Here is an 18,564-nt window from a genome sequence, read left to right as displayed (position 1 = left end):
TTGCTCTTTTATTGAAATACAGTAGATTTTTGTATATTGAGTTTCTATCCATCAGTCTTGCTAAATTCACTTACTAATTCCTCACTCTGGTCTCCAGTCCATGTACCAGAGTCATGCAGATTCTGGAAGCAGATGCTGGAAATTTTAATGAACAAGGAAAGTAGGTGAAAACAAAATGGCTGAGAATGTGGGAAAACATATTCACAATGGAACGGGGTTTGCCCGTAGTGCTGGGTGGAACGGAGTGGTGTGGTTGGGAAACAGCGAGGAGTGTGTTTCTTTAAAGAATGCGCAGAAGAGTGACTATTAGGAATAAGAATTCCATTTATGTCATTTTTGGAAAGGAGGTTGGGACTAGCCAAGGGACACGTATTAATGATGGGGCTGCAAGTGAAAGGATAAGGGAAATCAGGAAGGGTTGCTGAATAGACAGATTTTATACTGAGTCTGTAGAATAAAACCTGCAAATCCATAGAGAATGTTGACCCTTAGGGCAGTGGTTCTCAAAGTGTGGTCCACGACCAGCAGCTTTAGCATCATCTGGGAACTTGTTAGAAATGCTAATTCTAGAGCCCACCTCAGACCTACTGAAACAGAACTCTGGGAGCGGGGCTGACACCCATGTTTTGACAAGCCTTCTGTGTGTTTCAGATGCTTGCCAAATTTTGAGAATCACCGATTTAGGGGTGGACTCTTCAAATTAGTCTTTCAGATCTGTAATTGCCTCTCATAGCCCCCAATAGGGTAGTTAGTTTTCCTTGTAAACCTATTTTACTCGTGTGATATTTTGGTGTGCCCTTGTACTCTAGTTGTTTTGTATAGTTTACACAGACTAGTGTTCTCAATACAGGGTCCCTGTCTCACACTTCCAGCCTTCTTGTTCTGAGAGAATGCTTAATATGATTGTGTTCCTAATCATGCTGAGCACACTCCACTGTAGTATGTGTTATAATAATAGGATATAATTCCTTGTATCCTGTTCATGTGGCATGATATTTTGAAATACGAACTTTTCTCTCTGCATCACACAGCTAGAGTATAGGCCTACGGATGTTACAAAAGAAAAAAGGCCTTTGACTTTCAAACATCTAAACCTTTATGCTTTGGGTTGTAAGGAGGGGAGTCAGGATGGAGAGCTCCAAAACCTGGGGAGTCCCTATGAAAAGGCCCAACCTTCCTCTGACCTCTGGGTGAAGATAAAAGGGAACACAGGGTCCTGAAATATAAGTGTCTGGAGATCTAAAAGGAGAGGGGCCCTAATTTGCCTTCCCAGGTAAAACCCCTGGAAGTCAGCAAGATTCCTGGGAAGAAATGGCAGTGAGAGATGTCTACAAGACAGGACCTTATGTAAACCTTGTACAGCTAGTTTCCCATGGTCTCATGTGATGCAGGAGCAGCAGAATGATCCAGAGCTCCCTGGGTAAATACTGTGGAGGTCTTAGCCCCAGTGATTTTCCCATAGGCTGACATAGCATGAAAACAGCAGAATGAAGAAGCAAGGGACATGCCAAACCTGAAGTAGCCTTGACGTAAGAATGAATAATGTTCTAAGCAAGCTACAGAAATTTACAACAAAGGACTGAATAGGATACTTGACATTTTAGCAAATGCCAGCAGGATGGTTCACCTATGGAAGATCAGAAGCTCACCTTCCTCCAACCTTTTAGACATTAGATGAACTTCAGACTTCCTCAGAGAAAAGCAGCAGAGAGGTCCTGAGTTTACTGAGATTCAGTTCCCACCTACCCCCTCAGAAAATGGGGCTTTAAATTATGTCCAATTAAAAATTCTACTTCTCACTGAGTTTGTGGGTTAGATACATATCCTTTATAGTCATGACAACAAATGGGTGTCTTACTATATTTATAATAATGGGAGAAAATAATTCCTATTTTTGGAGACATACTTCTCCGATATTAGTGGCTTTAAAAAGGAGGCTGTCCAACAGTGCTTCTCAAACTTTATTACGCACACGAATCACCTTTGGGGGATCCTTTGCAAATAAAGATTCTGATTCAGTAGGTCTATGGTGAAGCCTGAAAGTCTTAATTTTCAATTAGCTTCCAGGCGCTGCTGGTACAGAGAACATGCCTGGAATAGTCAGGCTATTCAGAATCCTGGAAGGAAGACTACACTACATCGATTTGCAATATACATTGACTAGCACTTTCTTAAATACACACAGGGGGTGGTTGTGTCCAAGGTGTACCATGGACTTATGGTAAATCAAAATGAATGTAAGCAACAAAAAGAAAAGTTCATTCAGAGGAAGTCAGCTAAGAGCAGGTAGTGTGGCTAAAAAGATAATGCCGACTAACTTTCTTCATGGGTTACTACCTGTTCCAACTTTTAAAAAACGAAACAAAAACTCTAAATGTTTAAATAGTTTGAATGTCACCGAATTGAACTTGCTTATTTAGAATATTGTCCTTTTAACCATATAAAGAGCTTTAAATGTCATAATATATAAGCATCTTCTAGTCTATAATATAAGTCACTGTAGGGACCTAGCACAGGGACAGGCAGATAAGCTGGCAGGCAGTCAGGGTCTCCTGGCTGCACGGGAACACTGCTTAGCAGACCCCTAGTTCTGTACGCTGGCCACCCGTCAGGTCTCCTGGCTTCTTGGGGCGCAGTGTGCCTGAGCGCAGGCCTGCAGGGCCGCCAGATCGTTTCTCCCACGGAACGCCCTTTGTCTTGCGGGACCTGTATCACCTCGCTTCTCCTCCACCTTGGGGCCGATCACTTCCCTCCGGCCGCCACCGCAGACTCTCCCGGGTCCATAAGTCTCAATGAACCTCCGTCCCGCACTCAGCCAGCCCGCGTGTTCTTTGGGCTTCCGGCTGCTCAGGCGCAAATCTTAAACAACTCGGACTCAATCTGAAGTTACCATTCTGAATAGAACTTTAGGTAGCAGACAAAAAACATGTTTGCTAAAATACCTCATTTTACTCAAAAGGTGAAAAAAGTATATGTTAGGAAATGAGGCAGTATTTCTCACTTTTTCCAGATTATAAAAGAGACACTTGCTCATTTTAGAGAATTTGGAGAATACAGAAAAATATAAAGAAGGAAACAAAATCATTGGGAATCCCAGGGAGAATAACAGTCAGGGAGAATAACAGTTTGGTGCATTTTCTTCTAGTAATTTCTAGTAATTTCTTTGTATACTGTTTTTTTAACAAAACCAAGAACATATCATACATTAGTTTGCATACTGCTATTTTCACTTAATATCTCATGAACATTTCTCCACATCTTTAAATGTTCTTTGAAAATAATTTAATGGTGTTAAAATAGATAATATTCTATCATATGTGGGTGCTATAATAGTTCATCTCTTTCCCCATTTTGGGACATTTAAGTTGTTGCTAGTTTTTTTCTATTATGAATAACGATGGAAGCAAATTGGATATAATTTTAAAACTAAAATCTCTGATTATTTTCTAGGAAACAGAATTCCCAGAACATATCAATATTACCAGATCAAAGGATCCGAACATTTCGAAGTCTGTACTGATTCTTGAAACCTATTGCAAAATAGTTTATCAATAGTTTGGATAAAGTCTATAAAAGTGCCCATTTCATGACAATTACAGCAGTCCTAGACTCTGGCATTTTAAAACACTTCTATAATCATTTTGATAGGACTCATATCAATGCATTTACTATAAAATTTCTCTTAACCAGTTTCTACTTCACCAATTATTGGATTAACCTGACTCATCGTTTCCTCAGTAAATAACTGATTCCCCGGCAGGCTCAGTAGCTATTGGCTGTGTACTTCCACATCCCCACTGGGTTGTGTGCTTATCAAGTCAGTTGTGTCCATTCCCAATATGTTCAAGCCAGTTATCCTCATAAATATATAATTTAATGAAATATTACATAAGACAATGAGTTTATGTAAAAGTAAAGTTGAACATTCTGAAGAACTCTCAAAAGCAAAAATAGCTAACATAAATTGCTGCTGAATTAGTGGCAAACAAAAATATGTAAATAAGGAAGGATGCATAAAACATAGATTCTGAACTCAGATGCCTTTGTAAATGCTTTAAGTTCACCACTTTCAAGAAACTAGAATTGGGTAATAGGGAGAGATTGACATCTCTTTCAGCTCCAGTCCTAACATTCTCGGGGAAGGGTTCACATTGACTTAACTGGATCAGGAGTTCATTCCTGGACTAATCAGTTGTGGCTTGGATCAGAGTCCTGTATTAATGTGGACATTCCCTAAGTTACATCTTATTTTATATCTGCTTTCCTGCGAACAAGGAGGGCAATGGCCAGAGAAGGGGTCTGTAACTCTCATACATCTGTGTACCTTTGTGTATTCTCTCCCTCTGTCTGAAATGCCCTTTCACCCCCCTTCTCTAGGTGGTTAACCAGTTCATTGAGGTACGGTTGTTACCTGGTCGGTGAATCTTTCCCTGAGTTCCTAAATTTGAGCTAGGTATTGCTGCTTCTGTACTTTCGTAGTCCTTGGTTATGTTTCTTGTCTGACATTTACCACTTTGAGTTGCGACTATTTGTTCCCAAATCTCTTAATAAATAGACTTTGTGTTCCTTGGTAGCAAAGACTTTTTCTTCTTTATGTCTATATTTCCAATACTTAAGAGTCATGAATGAGTGAAAACTTACAGAAAAGAAATATCAAAGAAGTACAGGTTATGTATACTTACTGATTGACAAGGAAAGACTTTTTTTGTGCTTTTAATTTAGTTTGGCTGATTCTTAGATGTATGGTTTTCAACAGGCCAGTACTGCCCCCTAGGGATTGTTTTGGAAATTCGTGGGGCATTTTTGGGTGGATTTCACTACTAGGGACAGGGACGTGAGACTTCCTGTAATGGCCTGCACAACTTTGTAGTCTCACTGAGTATTCATTTAGGTAAAAACCTGCTTTTTCCCTCAAGGAGGAGCATAATTTCTCACACCTTAGGTGCGGGCTTCATATATTGATTTCCTTCCAAAGAGCACAGGATGGAAACGGGGTGGGGGGAGAACTTCAGTGGAGAAACCTGACAAGCAGCACAGCAGCCAGGTAATCAGGGTCAGCCTCATCAGTGATGTGTCAGGTACATAGCATGTACCTTTGTTAGATGTGATGAGAAGGGCACTTCACCTCTGTAGTCTTCCTCCTAAAAACCCGTAACTCCGGTTTCATCGTGAGAAAAAAATTCAGAAAATCCCAACACTCTACAAAGTATCTGTCTAGTACTCCTCAGAACTGTCAGTTATCAAAAACAAGGAAAGTCTGAAAAACTATCATTGTAACGGAGCCTAAGCAAACATGATGACTCACTGTAATGTGGTATCCTGGATGGGATCCTGTAATAGAAAAAGAGGTAAAAACTAAGAAAGTCTGAATACAGACTTCGGTTAATAATAATGTATCAAAACAGGTTCACTGATAGTGACAAATGTACCATACAATGATGTAAGATTTTTTAAATAAGGGAAACTGGGTTTGGGGTTTCATAGGAACAAGGAGGGCACTGGCCAGAGATATGGGCAAATCTAAAACTACTCTAAAAATTTTTTTGATTGTAAAATACAAACTTGCAACTAGCAGATAAGTAAGTCCTGGAGATCTAATGCACAGGATAGTAATTATAGTCAACAACACTGTATTAGAAACTTCAAAATTGCCAAGACTATATTTTAACTGTTCCCCCCACAAAGAAATGGTAATTACGTGATGTGAGGGAGATATTAGCTAATGCTGTGGTGGTCATCATTTTGTAATATATCAATGTATCAAATTAACAAATCATACACTTTAAACTTACACAATGTTTTATGTCAATTATTTCAATTTTTAAAAATGAAGTTTGCTTTTTATTATTATCTGAGCCTAGAACTTCATTTTACTTATTTGTATATATAATTTCAATATTCACTGGGGACAAATCTATCCTATAAACAGGAGTGTTATTCTTTTATTCAAAACTTTAGCAAGAATTGATCACCATTTTGGAAAATGTTTCCAACAGTAATATTATAGTCATTGACCAATGAAACACACTTATTAGTATGCAATTAAAATGGTAACTAGTTCTTAATGAATCATGAATTCAGTCTTTATTTTAAAATGTCAAATAGTGTTAACAGTACTCTATTGAACAGTTTTACTTCTTCCATACTTAAGAGCAAGCCCCTGACGACTTCAGTTTTCTAGTGTAGCAGTTAATCTGGATCTATACGTATTACAGTGCATATTTTATTACAAATTGATTTCATTTTTCCTCTATATTACGATAAAGGCATTGGACTGACCCTTTTTAAAACTATGTATTATAGGGAAGTTATATATGAATTTCACTTTAGGATAGATGTTTAAATACCTCCATGTTATAATAAAAAGGGTCTTCTGAGTTTGATGTGGTTGAGAACCACAACCTTAAACTAAGTTCTTTGAGGGACGATGTATGATTTTTTTACAGCACTCTGCACCAACTAGGTCCTCAATATTTAACTTCACCTTGTTGCAGTTTCGATTTATGCTTACTCAGAAGCCCTTATTTGCTCTTCCGTTTTGGAAGTCTCACTATTTGATCCAGTGTACACCCTCATGCAGGCAACTTGGGTAAATATGATCCAAGGCAGTGGCCTGGTTCCCTTTCCAGTTATTAGAGACAGGATTAGAAAATAACCTTTTGCTAATGAACAAAAGGTTATTTTCTTTCACTGGACAGTGTTGGTTCATACATGACACCTTTGGAATCAGGGTTGGCATCCTTGATCACAAGTATTATTAGCCCAAAAAGAAAATGCTGAGAATGACAGGCTCGGAAAGGTGGAAGGAAACTGAGGTTCTTGATATGTCTGAACCCTCCATCAACCCATTCTAGAACCTCTGAAGCGCTTGTTACACTTGGTTTTTTCCTTATTGCCAACAGCAAGCATCCTTGCTGATATAACTCTCTTCACAAGCAGTTGTGTTACTAAGTAGTTTTTATTTATATTATAAACAGTCTTGGTCAGAATACTATGTAGGGGCGCCATGACTCTCTCTCAGCCACTAATTTAAATGACTTGTATTATAACTGAGTCCTAGGCTTAGCTGTGTAGGGTTCATGGGAGACTGATTTTACCTTGACAGTAACCTAGTCTTGTTGTCCAATTGTGGGAAACAAGAAAACTTCTTGTGCTCAACTTTATCCTTTCCAATCACCACTTCTCAGGTAAGTTCATTTGGAAGTTAAGTGAACTGTCCTAATTTCTAGTAAAGCCTGGTAATAAAATATATATTTTTTCAATGCACATAAAAATGAATTAAAGGAATAAACAAGGGCTATCTTTTGGTGAGTTTTACTTAGCAAGTAGAAAAGGCTTCTTTCTGTGGAAATAAGGTTTAAATGACTGAATTTATGAATCTAATAACCCGCCCATTTGACAATTCTGTACCCAACATGTGAAACCGGTCTCCATTGGTTCCCACAATTTACTTTTTGATATTTGGCCTTTCTTCTCCTATGTACTTTTTCTTCCTCAATCCTTTATTCCTTATTTACTTTCCTCTTCCTACTTTTCCCACACTTCCTTATCCATCAAAACTATCTGCCTAGCAGGATATATAGAATCACATCTAGTCTCATTTCAGAATGAGCCTGCAAACTCCTTCAAATTCTTACAGTACTCTCTGAGGGCAGCTTTTTTCTTCTTTTAAGAAAGAAAATGCTGGACAGAAATTTACAAATTAAACATAGCCTTATTTAAATATTTATTTTATTTCAGTCTACAAGTACTGCCATTTGTTCAATTTGCTCACATAAATCCATTCCAACCAAAAAGGAAATGTAAATTGTTTTCAGCTGTGTAAGCACAGTTGGCATGGCCTCTCCAAAGGTCTTCCACTAGATCTACGGAAAATCTATAAGATAGTTAAAACTACCAACTAGGTGTTGTTATTCTCGGGACTGGAAGAGAGTTTCAAAATCAGTTTGGTTTTTTCAAACCCGTCATGTCAATCATGGCAGGGAAGACCACTGAGCTGACTTCCGATAACTAAGTTACATTATCACTGATGGTCATTTATCCTAAATGATTACTGGCATCTGGAAGACCTTGGGGTAGGGGCTCTCTGTAATACAAGCACCACTCACATAAGACCAACTGGGTATCCCAGAGCGGCTGTGTGCTACACACTTCCTCCACTGCTTCTTGCCTTACTGAGGTACTCAGGCCCGAGAGCTGAGAGAATAATGCTCAAACTCACTGAAGGTTTAACAACAGACTAGTGGAGGAGGTATTGTGAGGTACTAATTCTAGCTAAATACTGAAAATGATGAAATCTTGGGTACTTGAGCCTATTTAAATTGCCTTCAATTCCAAAGTTATTTTACACGTCTAGCCTGCTTTCTTTCTCACAGGACAATTGGGAGGATTAAAAGAAATAAAAGTATGAGACAGCCTAATCCAGTGTCCACTATCCAGTACATAATATTCCCATCCCAAAATAAAGAGGTTAGTCCTTGAATCTTTGAACTTTGAAAACACTTTATAAACAACAAATTAGTTTTTCTATCAGCATCCTTGTCAGCATAATTCTGAAGAGTGTCTCCTCTTTTGTAAAAGGAACACTTTATACTATTTGAAGTCCACATAAAAGTTTCATTTTTGTTCAGAGTTCTTTACTTTCCATTGTGAAAAGTTATTTCTGAGGAACTTACCAGAAGGTAAGCCAAACAAAAACATGATAAATGGTTGTTTTTGAAGATGATGATTCAGAGGCAGACTGGTAGAGAAGTCATAGAAGGAAAATGCAGCCTCTGAAGGGAATGATTCTAATTACAACCTAAAAAACTAATTCTATACAACTACATTCAAGGACATAAGATGGAACTACTTTACTAGAATGACTGAACAGATAGGTGAAAAACACAGCTGAAATAGGAAAGGGAAATGGATTTAAAAATAATCTGAATTGAGACAATGAACCATCAGTCCTAGATGCTTCTGTTATCTGAATATCTTGAATCACATTGTTTCCTTTTTTATCTCCCACACTGTCTTCACTGAAATATCAGCAGTATTCTCACAGAACTAAATAATAGTTGTCATTCCATTAGGATTCAAAATTTCAATCCAGTAGCCATCAGGATCTTGAATAAACGCCAGGCCTTTCATTTTACCTATAAAATGAAATGATTTTCATTATTGAAGACTTTTTGAAAAACTTAAACGTTTAAAATATATTTTTTATTACTTCAAATTTTAATTTGCATTTTAATGAAGTACATTATTTTGTTTATAGTTTTAACTTTAAAAATTGTATTGTTATTGTTGCCCAAACGCATTTTTTAGAATGAATAGCTGGAAACAACTCTCCTGAAATAAACTATGGGACTGGCTACATCTTTTAGGTACCAGGTAATTACTTCATCTTCACAATATCACTTCATGTTACCAGTTGAGTAGTCACAGAAATTGTCTTATTTTAAAGAGGAAAAAGAAAATAAGGAGGTGCCTGAGGAAGTAAGAAGCACGGCACAGCCAAAAGACTCAGATGCTTGGACCATAAAAACCCTTTAAAGACTATTCTGTGTATTGCAAACTCTACCAATTCATAACGGATTGAAAGGCTAGTTAGTAATGCTACCGGGAAAACGACATTGATAACCTCGGCTCTTGTCTTCTTGAAGGAAAAACTTCAACCAAGAGACAGAAATTTGTGCAGCAAGAACAGCAGTTTATTAGTAAAAGAAGTACACTCCAAGGCGTGGAGTGGGCTGACCCGAGAAGGAAGCAGCCTGGCCTTACGTAGTGTGAAGGCTTTTATTTCTATGGGTAGAATTGCCTCCCCCTCTCCCTGCTCTTATCCATCCTTCCCCTGAGGTGCCTAGTCCTTTGGCATTTAGCAATGCATTTCTATGATTTTGGAGCATGTGTAAACATATCCCTTTGATTTAGGGGCATGGGTAAATACATTCCTTTGGTTTGGGGGGATGTGTAAACACATCTTTGGGGTATGTGAAAACCTGGAGTCCTGTTGGGCTAGTAAGGTATTGCTGACAAACATATGGGTTCCCCGCTCCTCTGACTTTTAACAAAAGATCTCTTTGATTTAGAAATACTTGTCAGCCTGGAGTCCTGCCGGGCAGCTGCCAGGGGTCTTGACCCAAGTAGGAGCCGCAGCAAGGGGCTTTCTCATGGGGCCAAATTTTTTTCTTCTCCTGCTCATTTCTATCAACCTACCCTATCAGTAGGTCTAGTAGTAGAGTTGTTTGCTGAAATGGAAAAATGTGACCTCAGAAATTGGGGTCTGGCCTTCCCCTCTGTTCACACTGCCTGTGGACTGTAATGGCTAATAGATGCAGGAAAAAACCCTCTGAGACCGGAGTAACAAGAATTTGAGGAACATAACCATAAACCAAACAATGGATTATAGAGTCAAACAGAAGAATAAATATTAGACCAATGGACCAAGAACCATTAAAACACATAAAAGTGATGAGGAATATGAAATAAAATGAAATAAGAATATTAAAGAATATGAAACAAGAATATTAAAGTAACAAGGAAAAATTAGGACTCAAAATTATAATAGCTGAAATTAATAAAACAATAGACGAGAACACAAAAGATGAATATCAAACGGATACATGTGAGGAAAAATTAGCTAACTAGTATGCTAGTTTGAGGAAATCTCCCGGAAAGAAAGCCAAGACAAAGAAATAACAAATATAAATAGCTTCCAGAACAAGAGAAGATAATATACAAAGGAACACAAATTAGGCAGCAGAGTTTTCAGTAGCAACACTGGATGGAAAAATGAGACATGGAATTCTATTTGCAAGATTGAAGAAAAATAAACCTGATTTTATATTCAACAAAACTGTCATTCATGTATAAAGGCATGGTTCACAGGCATACAAAGTCTCAAAAGTTTTGCCTCACAAAACCTTTGAAAACAGTTTTGGCTGAGGTACTTAATAAAGGGACAGAAAAATCTAAAAGATGCTACGAGAGATACATGGAGAAAAAGTGATCTAATACTTTGGTATATTTATTATCTTTAAAAAGAGCCAAAGCCAAAGAAACAAGAAAAATTAATAATATCCCAGTCTGGGAAATAGTAATATGAAAGGAATAGACGGGAGCAAGTTCTTATTGGGGAGGATATCTGGATATTTCAAATGAAGACTGAAATAATAAATTATGATGGCAGAAACAGATCTAAGTAAAATAAATTACATGTAAATCCAACAAAATCTGGATATATACAATTTCAAGAGACATACTTAAAGCATAAGGACATGCAAAGGTTGTAAAGGGTGAAAAATACCAGGCACTTATTAACTGATGAGATCTGGTCCTAGGTAATAGCAGATAAAATAGACCTTAAGGAATTTGTTTTTGGGTGGCTAGACAATACCTGAGACAGTAAAAGCTGGTGGCCAACGAGAGAATGTGGTAGGGTCTAAGGGTGGGAACAGGAACTAGTCTTTGATGGCACCTCATATCCTGTGTCTAGTTCCCTGTGAGGCCACCCTAGTTGCTGTCTTTCAGTTCCCTAAAATAAGCAGATACTCTTCCAATAATTTCCCTTCTTTCCTTAAGCTGGTTGAAAGAGACATCTTCAAAGCTGCTTGCAACCAAAAAGGTTTTACTACAACAGTACCCTCTCTGTGGGTGCTTAATAAATGTTCTATAACTAAAGAGAGGCCTGAAGAAAACAAGTAGCAGACTGACCATCATCAGGTTTCTTCACAAATTTGACTCCCAGTTCTTCAAATCTTTTACAAGCTCCGCGTACATCAGGAACAGCAATTCCAATGTGACCTTAGGTGACCACCAGCAAAATAAGGCAGAGAAAAGGAAGAAATCATTACAACAGGGCAGCCAAGTGCCACAAGTGGCTTCCCACCTAGTATATTTCAAAACAGAAGGCATCCAAAAATAGACTGAATCAAGTAGGTTCATAATCTATAATATTTGAAAGAATAAGAATCGAAGTCTAACTGGCTGGATATAATAAATTAATTAGATGCTCTGAATTATAAATTATTTAAAATAAGCCCAATATTGGCTCATATATAGTTCAATCTGTTAAGAATAACTACACCAAAAAAAGAGTGATCATTTATTCATACTTAACAGGTTTGTGGTTGACATTGACAACATAGCAGCCAATTTAAGCCTGTAATCCTGTTGTCTTGATTAAAGATTTTAAATCAAGGCAGAAGTATATGCTAGCAAAACATCGAGATTATTATTAACCATAGTTTTTGGTTTTTTTTTTAATTAAAAAGTCTACTGGAAATACTACAACATAGAGACTGAAAAGTAAAATCATTGTGAGTAGATATAAAGTTCAGACTGAGACTCCGTGACTAAACAACTCCTAAATAAAATTATTTGTGCAAATAAAAATAACCATACTCCTAATAAATTGATTATACTTAATGTTTTAGATTTATTACAAATCATAAATAGGCACGCAGTGCAAAAATCACACAAATCCATATCCATACAAACAGGCAAACATACCAAATCCTCGAGGGTCTGAATTGCCACTGTGGTAACTCTGGCTCTCATCATCTTCAGTGCCCCAATTGCTGCAAAAGAAGGGAAAACGTAATTACAAGTGACCTGTAGAACAGATATTCTGAAAACAAAGTTGCAACAATCTGTCTTTGAAATCTTACCCTGTATATAGGATACTTAATATACTTGGACTAATCTCTGCTACTATAAATATTAAGTTTTCAACTACAGAAATGGCAAACAGGCAAAGTATGGTTTTAAGTAGATCCAGGCATCTGGATAACGATAATAACAATAATAATAGCAATTATCATTTATTGTGTTGGGTACTCTATGTTTCATTAAATCCTCATGACAGCTCCCTGGGCTATATATTTGAGCATCTCCATTATAAATGAGACTGTCACTGATGGAGGTGATAAAACTTGTTTAGGGTTGCAGAGCGATTGTCAGAGCCAAGACTCATCTGATTCTAGGTCTGTCTGATTCCAGAACTGTTTTGAATCAGGGGATACACTAAATCACACACGTGAAACAAATGCTGTTTATTAGTTGTTAACGAGTGCACAGAAACAACATAAAAAATAAAAAGAAAGAAGGGGGAATCCATGCTACCTATTTCAACATTTTTAAATGTTGAAATTATAAATACCTTAGTTGTAGCACCTAAACATTTGTTAGCTATAGTTTGGCAAATACCTTGTCATTTCAGTTAGGCTTTCTATCTAAAAAGCAAATGATCTCACTTGCCCTTCCTGTACCACAAGAATACGAAGACCCAAAAATCCATGAAAACACATTCAAACATATTGTTACAAATGCGAAGTGACTAAGTAGACCTGGTTTGAATTAGGCTGATAAGGGAAAAAATGTAAAAGAAAACGAGCTTTTAAAAAATATAGAATATATAAAAGGATAAAACCTTATACTCACTGTGTCAGTTCAAGTGTAGCTTTTCTGGAGAATACCCATGCTACTTTTTCATCTTTATCTTTTGGGATGTCATTTTTATCTTCATAAGCCAAGAAGTAGAGTGAAAATTTCATAGCGGGAAAATCGAATTTTTGTATTAGCCTGAAATTAAACAATAAGCCTGAATCAATTAACAACAGAAAAGGTTGATTCATACTAAAATCAGAACTTGAATGACAGTATTCAAGTTCTGTTAAGATTAACACCTGTGTGCATGAAGGCTATTTTCATAGGAAAAGCAGGGGGAACAAAACAAAACAAAAAAACACACAAAAAAATCATTAGAAAACCCTGTTCGCCTGTAAATATCAGTGAAATAAAAACATTTTTTTTTAAAGTAAACATTTGTAATTCATCAGTTCTTTAAATAAAATGAAACTTAGCTGGAAGTATGGTACTTTTTATAAATGGCCAAAGTATCTTCAAAAGAAAATTTAATTTTTTGAAAAATATAATGCATTGCTTTATTGTTCTTTCCGATATATGGCATTCAGTTAAATAAAAAAAAATTTATTGAGTTCTTACTATGCCAAAACTCCTAGGAAAAGAAACTGAGGATAGGCGGTAGGAGATAAGGAAGGGCAGATGACTATCAGAAGACGTGAATGTCAACAAAGTGGCTAACAGAATCAAATCCTGCAGAAAGGCCAAACAAGATTGAGACTGAGAACAGGTCACCAGACAGGGAAAGGTCCGGTGAGGGCAGGTGCTAGTGTGGGCAGCGGAAGCTGGGCTGCCCTGGATGGGGAAAGAATGGGAGGTGAGCAAGTGAAATAAGAGTGATCTACCTACATAGCCATTCGGTGATGACGGGAAGGAGGGCAAGAGAGCAGAGGGCAAGAATTATCCTAGAATAGAGAAGAGTTACACTTTTCTGTAGGCTGAGGGGAAAGAGCCAGTGGAAAAGGAGAGACTGATATGAGAGCATGAATGACTTACTAATCCTGAGGTTTTAAAAAAATTAATTGAAGTTATAGCCTACAAAGTGAGTTCAAAGAGCGTTAAGATTATTTTGCAAGGAGTAGGGTAGAATGAGGATCTATACAATACAATTTCCTTTAGACTGTTGAGGGCTAAATGCTCCAAGATGACCTCATTCATAATCAATAAGAGGGAACGATTCAAGCATAGCAAATGGAAGTGTCTGGAGTTCTGTTCCAAACCTTTTAATTATCACTGCTATGTGATATGCCTTGGCCCACTAAGATCTCTGCACTGGCTTAGCACAAATAAGGTTTACTCTAGTATGTTTATAATAAAGTATAAACACCTCAAATACTGCAGTCCTGGAAAGCAATCTCCACACCCACTAAAGCAGACCGCGTGAGCCTTAAGGACCAATCGGATAGGAACTGGAGCACATGAACCGCTCATAACTTGCTTTCCTCAGCTAAGCGCGTATCTTTCATATAATGTCAAGGCCGCTATTCGGGGGCTCTTTGAAAACAAGGTCAACACAGGCGTCAACCAGACCGAGATTCACATTCCAGGTCTGCCACGTGCCCACTGTGGAATTTGGGTCCAGTAACTTAATGTCTTTAAGCTTTGGTCTCTTCCTTCATCTGTAAAATGGAGATATGAGCTACGTCATAGGCATGCTGTAGAGATGGAATGAAGAAAAATGTCAAATCCTGACAAATGGCAAGTGTGCAATAAATCTGTTTTTGTCTGTGCTTTAAATATGCCATAAATATATAAAAAATGAATTCTTCTGGAAAAAAAATTACAAGAGACTGTTAATAAGCAGTTATCTTTGGGGAGAAGAACTGGGAGAGGGAGGTTATCACTTTTCATTTTGTATGTTTCTGAACTGGTCAGGTTTTCTAAACACAGACATATACCATATTAATTGAATTTTTCTCAGTGTCAATGGAGGTTATCCAGATAGTAAATTAAAAATCATTCTATTCTTTATTTATATTATCAAAAACAAAGAAAAAAAACCGCAAATTAAGAAAAATAAACGAATATACTTTAAGAATTATAAGATCAGTGGATATTACCTGTTCAGCAAAAGAAAACACAGCCTATAAATACGGGACAGATGGCCAGTTTTCGGTAAACTCATTCATTTTCTAGGTAATATGTCTTTATATGTATGTCTTTTCTGAAGTGAACAAGAGGCTATAAAAGTGGCCATATCACACGAGGGTCTGGACATATTAAGGATTAACTGGCAGCTTTCAGAGTTAGAGCAAATAAAAGTATTGGTGTCTTGTTGCCCAGCGAGCCTGGCTGAAATAGAGGAGAGGAACCTGACGGACGCCCTGGCCAGGAAAGCCTAGTCCTAGACTCCTGGCCAAAAAGGACTTTTGTGACTTAGGAAACAAACTTGAACACATTTTTAAAAAATAGATCTGGAAACATTCCCTATACTTGCAAAGCTATGCATTTAAACATTACAGGCACCAGTAAATAGTTTACTTACGTCATTCCAAGAATTCTAGTATAAAAATCCAATGACTTCTTAGGATCCTTAATTCGCAGCATGGTCTGCTGCAACAGAAAATCCTAAGGAAAAACAGTAGCTATTAAACACCTTTAAGTTTCATCACTTTTTACGCACATTAATTGTACTGTGCTTTCTGTAACAAGATGCAAACAGTTCACCGTTGTAACATAATGTTTAAGAAAGCAACTTTGTCTCCTCAGCCTGATCACATGGAAACAATTCCTACACCTATGGCCTACACCTGCCTATGGCTCTCTGCCCAAGGGTGTTTTCTGGTCACAAGAGCAGGCCCCTGGGTAGGGCAGGTCCAAAGTGCCAGGGAGTTTATACCCTCAACCAATAATGGATAAAAAACCCGGCTTCCTTGCCCCTTATTGGGACAATTCTGAGACACGTTCCACAGTCTCTGAGGCTTCTCAGCAGCAATGACGCCCCACTGCTCAGTGGTAATCCACTGTGACACAAGTTTTAGTGCCTCTGTTCCCTACTCCACAGAGATTTCTTTGACTACCTCCCAAATAAACTACTTAGAACCAAACCCTTATTTGCAGTCAGCTTTTGGATGACCCAAACTAAGGCAGTGACATTACAAATAAAGAGTTCAATCGCTCACATTTGTTGAATGAATGCATAAACACCCTTCCAGATCTATTTATTGGTAATCATAGCAAGGAGTTAAAACATCCCAGACTCCTAAATAACTAAAAGGGTAAAAAGCTACTGTCTCTAACACCATCGTGCAACTGTTCGATTTAAAAACCAGGAAACAAGAGGCTTGACTTGACTGATAAAAGGGCAGAGAGTGTATTATTAACTCGGCATTTAATTATTATTAGCATTAATACTTTCCTAGGGGTCTGTCATCATCAGATTTGACTTCATTAGGTACAATAACTATGCGGTATTATAATCTATTAATAAGGCATTAATATCCCAAGTTTATAGATGAGAAACATACTCCGGGTGATTAAATTAATTGTCCCAACCTTCTAAGTTCAGGTCTCCTTCTATTATCGGTACCTTCCAGACCATGAGTCTGTTAATTGCGCTTGTGCTTTCTAACAGATCCTTATTCTTGTTATACCCACAGACGGACAAAACAGGCCTGACAATTCTGAACTCTCGCTTCACAGCCACGCAATCTCTCCCCTATAACTGACATCACATAAAATACAAATATAGTTGATTTATTCAGCATCATTAGGAAATTACATTTTCGTTTTGCTAAATTTTTAAAGTAACCAAAACGTACTAGTATCATTTTAAGCATTAAAATTCTCAATTAAACAAAGAACGACTTTATTTTAGTAAGCCGAGCTTAATGAATATAAGAACAATTCTTCATTCACAGTTTATAATCCTATATAAGGCAGTTGGCTCTGGAATATTCGCATGGCATCTCTCAGTCAAGTGCTGTGCTCCTGAAGGTCTCCGTTTCAGCAAGCAGCTGAAATTGAGAAAAGCATCTCCTGATATCCAGGCACTCAGCAGTCACTCGCAATTAAGCCTTGGTTTTCTGTTGGATATAGTTGCAAATACACCTACAACGTCGCTTTGTGACTGTGATGAAGGGAGACCAAAATAAAAGCAGCAACACCCATTCCACCTCACACTCTTGTGTAAGCAGAGATTAAAACAAATGAGCACAACACAACAGCAAATATTCTCCTCTCCCGGCTAATGTGAGTGACTGCGGCTTCTCTACCAGTTACAGAGAGTTTGCTTGAGGAGGCCGGCTCTGGGCCAAAATCCTGTGTGAGCGGACCCCAGGCAATTACACCAGCTGTCCCTGGCAGGCCTTGGGGGGTCAGGGGGGCAGACAGCTGGCTTCCTCACACCAAACTCGGTGCACTGCAGTCTCTGGAGGGAGTTGCAGGCAAGGACTGAATTCTAAAGATGTTCCTAGTTACTCTATCAAACACTAGATGCTTTGAGGAACTTTGCTGATGGAATGACAGTTACTAATCAGTTGACCTTAAAATAAGATTAACCTGGATTATCCAGGTGGTTTCAATGTAATCATATGAGTCGTTGAAAGCAGAAGAGGAACCAGAAGAGACGGAGAGATGGTCAAGAAAGCAGAGAGGTGTGGGAGAAGAGGAAAGCAGATCTCAAGGATGAGAAGGATCCAATGTGCCACTCACTGCTGTCTTGGACATGTGGGTGCACATGGGCAACGAGGTAAGGAAGCTGACAGCAGGCAAAGAAACGGGACCTCAGTCCTACAACTAAAAGGAACTGAATGAGTCAGTGCATATGGGATTGCTTTTAGTATTTCCTTACTGTGTTTCTGGTATCTGCAGTCTTTAGTGCTATCCCCTATCTCATTCCTGATGTTGGTAGTATGTGCCTTCTCCCTTTTTTGTTGGTCTTGCTACAAGTATGTCAATTTTATTGGGTTTTTTTTTATAAGAATCAGCTACGTTTAACAGATTTCTATTTTCTCTTTTCAATTTCATTGATTTCTGCTCTTTTTTTATTTCCTTCCTTCTGCTTTCTTGGGGTTATTTGGCTCTTTTTGTAGGTTCTTGAGGAAATTTAAATTACTGACTTGAGACTTTCCCTCTTTTCTAATTGTATGCATTTAATGCTATACATTTCCCTCTTACCACTGTTATCTGAGATTCCTTTTTCATTTTCATTCAATG

At 37.8% G+C, this 18,564-nt stretch overlaps 1 protein-coding gene across 1 annotated transcript in view; it reads right to left on the bottom strand.

The window, feature by feature from the left end:
- Nucleotides 1-3,856: 3,856 nt before the first annotated feature.
- GLO1 (glyoxalase I) overlaps nt 3,857-18,564 on the bottom strand; it is a 29,044-nt gene continuing 14,336 nt past the window's right edge. Inside the window, exons 2-6 of the mRNA XM_081044986.1 lie at nt 15,893-15,975; nt 13,426-13,566; nt 12,496-12,563; nt 11,698-11,787; nt 3,857-9,137 (exon numbers count right to left, since the gene is read on the bottom strand). Of these exons, the coding sequence (XP_080901112.1) occupies nt 9,049-9,137; nt 11,698-11,787; nt 12,496-12,563; nt 13,426-13,566; nt 15,893-15,975 (471 nt within the window). The 3' untranslated portion in view covers nt 3,857-9,048. The remainder of the gene's footprint in view (nt 9,138-11,697; nt 11,788-12,495; nt 12,564-13,425; nt 13,567-15,892; nt 15,976-18,564) is intronic.

This window comes from Rhinolophus hipposideros (assembly GCF_964194185.1).
Source record: "Rhinolophus hipposideros genome assembly, chromosome: 3".
Lineage (NCBI taxonomy): Eukaryota > Metazoa > Chordata > Mammalia > Chiroptera > Rhinolophidae > Rhinolophus > Rhinolophus hipposideros.
Note: the sequence above shows the minus strand (reverse complement) of the source record. Positions and strands in the feature narration are given on the sequence as shown.